General features: G+C 50.8%; 2 protein-coding genes across 2 annotated transcripts; both read left to right on the plus strand.

Annotated features, from left to right (window-relative positions):
- Positions 1-528: 528 nt before the first annotated feature.
- On the plus strand, positions 529-930 carry CORC01_04390 (uncharacterized protein; the record flags this gene model as incomplete). The annotated part of the gene is made up of 1 exon (XM_022616037.1): positions 529-930. One exon carries the CDS (start codon positions 529-531, stop codon positions 928-930), a length of 402 nt encoding a protein of 133 aa, XP_022477552.1.
- A 760-nt stretch (positions 931-1690) lies between these two features.
- Positions 1691-3211, plus strand: CORC01_04391 (uncharacterized protein; the record flags this gene model as incomplete). The annotated part of the gene is made up of 8 exons (XM_022616038.1): positions 1691-1820; positions 1878-1931; positions 1985-2157; positions 2213-2322; positions 2376-2503; positions 2565-2673; positions 2725-2795; positions 2853-3211. The coding sequence occupies 8 exons, from the start codon at positions 1691-1693 to the stop codon at positions 3209-3211; spliced, it is 1134 nt and encodes a 377-aa protein (XP_022477553.1).
- Positions 3212-4116: the final 905 nt, after the last annotated feature.

Below are 4116 nucleotides of genomic sequence, written 5' to 3' on the forward strand. Positions count from 1 at the left end.
AGTGGGAGAAAGACAGTAAGTCAGCCATCCAATGTGCTCTGCAGTATAGCAAATCCGATTGATTCACCTGGTCGACATGGAGAAATTTTAGGGCCAAACGTTCGTCGATGTTGAATGGAGCTGGTTGGTTTATAAACCAGATCGGCAACCGGATTGAACCCAAATAACCCCTGCTCCGTTCCAGAGTCGCAATAAACCTCTGCCTTGCGCCGTCGAGCCCTCCAACCGGACATGGGTACGAGCTCTCCGCTCCTGGTCGAGCTACGTAGTAGTGTGTGTAAGACTTGCGTAGTATAGACTTCCCACGCGCCCACTACCAAACGATGTTCGATGAACCACTCTTCCCCGCGAGGCCTCGAGTGTGGAAGGTCACAAAATGCAGGCCAAAGGCAAGGCCAGTGCAGACGCAGAGAGATGGGCACACGTAGGATAAAGGGTACATCGGCTTAGAGTTTCCCTCTCGTAACGATTTGCCCCTCCACCTCGACTCAGTTACCTGGGGTCCCGTCCTCGTCCCGTCACCGTGACATGAGCTTGGCGACGAAGCATCCTTTTTTGCTCTTGTTTCCTGTCGTCCCCTTTGTCGGGGGGTGGGTGCACACCAAGCCCATACCGACACCGTTTCTCCTCTTGACGACGCTGAGGAATCCTACGGTAAGGTGCCCGTCTCCCCGTCTCTTCAGTTTCGTTTTGCCCGTTTGGGGCTCGGCTTGTGCTGTGCACGCCCAGACGGCTGGCATACTGTACGTCTGTGTGTCTCTCTCTTGCAATCCCTCACCTCTCCCTTGGTTCCCAGCCGAGACCACCGTAGCGGGCGTACACATTTCACATACATGCTGTTCTCCAAACTGTGAGTACTTGTCTTCAAACCGTTTCTTCTTCGGGCTTCATGAACCTTTTTTTTTTCTTTTTTTCTTTCTTCTTTTTTGAATACCCGTCCCCTTGGCTTGCATCAGGGGCCGCTACGCGAATTACCTTCCCGTAGCTACATGGAGCTATCCTCTAGGACAATTCCATTTTTCAACGCCGTCACTTGTTCACTTCTGTTCAGTACTAGTAGGTACTTTGATGTGACTTTGTCCGAGTCAACCAGCCGCGACCGGTCTTGGACCATGGACCGGTAGCTTCCACCGAGCAAGGTGAGAGCCAGAAACAAACGCCTTTGATCTCTTCCTAAGTGGGTTTGGTTTCTTGCTATCACCCATTCACCTGGATCACTCCACCAAATACGCTCCCCCGAGCTAAGAGAGAGGTACATGTACACCCACAGAGAGAGGAGGGAGAGGGTGAGGGAGGATAAAATCTATGGGCAGATGAGTCTATTCCTTCCCCCTTGCCTCTAGCATATCGGTCACCTCCTCCATCCTTGTAGCAGCATTCGGCTTGCTGTCTGCACATTTAGCTGCCCCCTCCCATCCCGTCCCTGCACGCACGCTTCGATCACCTGTTGGACGAAACTTTAAGACAGTTGTGTCCCCCTCCCAGTCACTGCGAGACGAAGTGTAGCTCGGACATCAAAGCCGTCGATCTCTTTCCTCTAGCGTCCCCGGTTCCTTGCGGTGTGCTTGGTATATAGTTCTTCTGACCCCATTGGTACCCCTACCTAACCCGAACGCCCCTCTCGTGTGCGAAAGATCGTGGTCCAACAATCCATATCCGATTCAAATCGACATATCATCCTTGGGACACGATGGCTCCGGCTCCAGAAATGATTGCCCGGGCGAATCCCGAAGGCCTACACACATCAGAGCCCATTGGAGGAACAGTGATGAGCGTCATCATCTGTCTGGTCTCTATCAGTATCATCTCTGCATTTTTTGGTTTGAGGCCCACTTCACACGGTTCCGTGGAGCGGCATACTGACGAAGGATGAACAGTTCAAAGATGCACAGTATTGAGAAATTGGAGGAGGATACCGTTCGTGGTCTGGCGTGCGTACTGGTTCTGGTGTCTGCAGCCGTTCGTGATGCTAATAGTTTCACAGTCGTGCTTGCCGTCTATATCGATTCGTACCTCTTCGTTTTCGTCACAGCGGTTCTCCAATTCGCCCTCGGAATCAACAACAATGTTCAAATTTGTGACGGCGCCATTTTACTATGTCTAGTTTGTTACCTGTCGACAAAAGTCTTGATCTATCTCTTCCTTGTCGAGAAAGCAGTGCGTATACTCGATCCACGAGACTACCCAAGGGTCAGAGCTGACACCCTTGAAGCACATCATCAGAGGGGCAACAAAACCGAGACTGCAGTCCAAGCTCTATCTGTTCAACTCTTTTGGCATGCTGGGCGTCTACGTAGTCATTGCTATTCTGAACTTCATCTTGTAAGCCAATGTCAACCTATCAATGCCTTGATCCACTGCTGACAATAGAAAAGCCGGATTACACGAATCGACGATGGACAGTGTTATATTGGAATGCAAAAGGTTTCGATGATTCCGCTCATCTCCTTCGACGCCGTCGTCAACGTCTACCTCACGATTCTCTTCCTGATTCCTCTCAAGCGTACGCTCGTCCAGGCATCCCAATAAACTAGCCACGCAACAATGAAGCTAATCCCTTGCAGGTCTTTACTCATTCAAGAACTTCCCCAAAACAACTGCCAACATCCGACTGAGAAGCGTCGCCCTCCGCACCTTTATTGGTGCCTTATGCACGCTCACCAGCAGCATTGTGTAAGTCGGGCACACCTCTAATTTAAACTCGAAGTTGCTGACTCGCTACAGTAACTTGACCGTACTCATGGTCCTCAACGGTGAGCCCGGTTGGGTCTGCCTTATGTGCTGTAACAGCGACAGTATGTCCACCATCACCTCACCTTGTCCTAACAGACTGAGCTGACCTCTTTTCCTAGTCCTTTTCTCTGCTATTGTTGTACAGTGGGTGACTTCAAAGGACAACCAAGCCACCATTGGCTCGTCAAGCGGCAATTCCAGAGGCGAGCCATTCGTCGAAGATTTCCGCCGTCAGGATGGAGCTCCTTACTCACCGCACATCGCATCGAGCCAGAAGCACGTCATGGGCGATGTGGGCGAGATACCTTTGAACAGCCGACGCTCTAACTCTGCGACCAGCGACAAGGTATCGTTAGAGGCGGAAAGTATGCGCAGGGCATCATCGGCTGGGTTGGTGCCTGCGAGCGGTGTATACGTGACAACCACGATTAAGCGAGAGTCGAAGCCTACGCCAGCCGTTTACGAGATGGGACACTGAGGAAGACTACACGGAGTCAAACAGATCAAGTCGACCGATCAGCGGGCACAAGACGACTTTTGACACATTCGCGGCTGGTTAACGAACGAAGGTCACGGCCGTAAAGCGCTAATGACGGCTGTCATTACGAAGGGCGGAACCGACTGTATTCTTCTAGGCGGCATCCCTTCCGGGGCATCTTTTCAACCTTGCAGCGCGACAGGGGAAACCCTCACGAACAACATACTTGGGGCGTTACTACGGCTTGATTTCTTTTGGAGTCTGGACTGCTGCTCGCGGGGGATTCAGGACGAAACTGCGACGGCTTCTTTCCCACTTAAAATTTTTTTCTTTTTGATATCACACCACGATGGGCTCCATCGGGAGGGCAAACTTATCAACTTTTCTTTTACACACATTATATCCACCCGGCGTAAGGGTAGGCGGTACACGGATTTTGGTCTACACATACCCCACGGAACAAGCGGCTTTTCATGAAGGGAACTGGCAGAGGTTCGCATATAAGATAGAAGTGGCTTTGGTGGGGGGAGCAAAAGGGACTTCCCGAAATGGTAATCATGGTTATTGGGTATTATTGCATCAAAGAGATGGATATATCATTGATCACAGGATCAAGGACAGGCCAAAAATAACGGTTTTTCATGTCACATCATGAACGTATTGACGGGCCCCTGGAAAGGGAAAAAGCAGCGATGAGCCATATTACATTGCCATGGGCATAAAAAGGCTCAAAACATGGGAAATTCAAAAAGTAAACTATCTACAATACTTTGGTACTCCCGTTGCATGTGGCTGTATTTTGCCCGCGACTCCTCTGACCAGTTTCTGCGAGAGAATCCCATCTTCAGGTGACTGGATATTTAACGTCCTGGTGTGATTTGCTAGAGCGAGCGTAGCAAAGGGGG

Source organism: Colletotrichum orchidophilum (assembly GCF_001831195.1).
Source record: "Colletotrichum orchidophilum strain IMI 309357 chromosome Unknown Scaffold_28.1, whole genome shotgun sequence".
Lineage (NCBI taxonomy): Eukaryota > Fungi > Ascomycota > Sordariomycetes > Glomerellales > Glomerellaceae > Colletotrichum > Colletotrichum orchidophilum.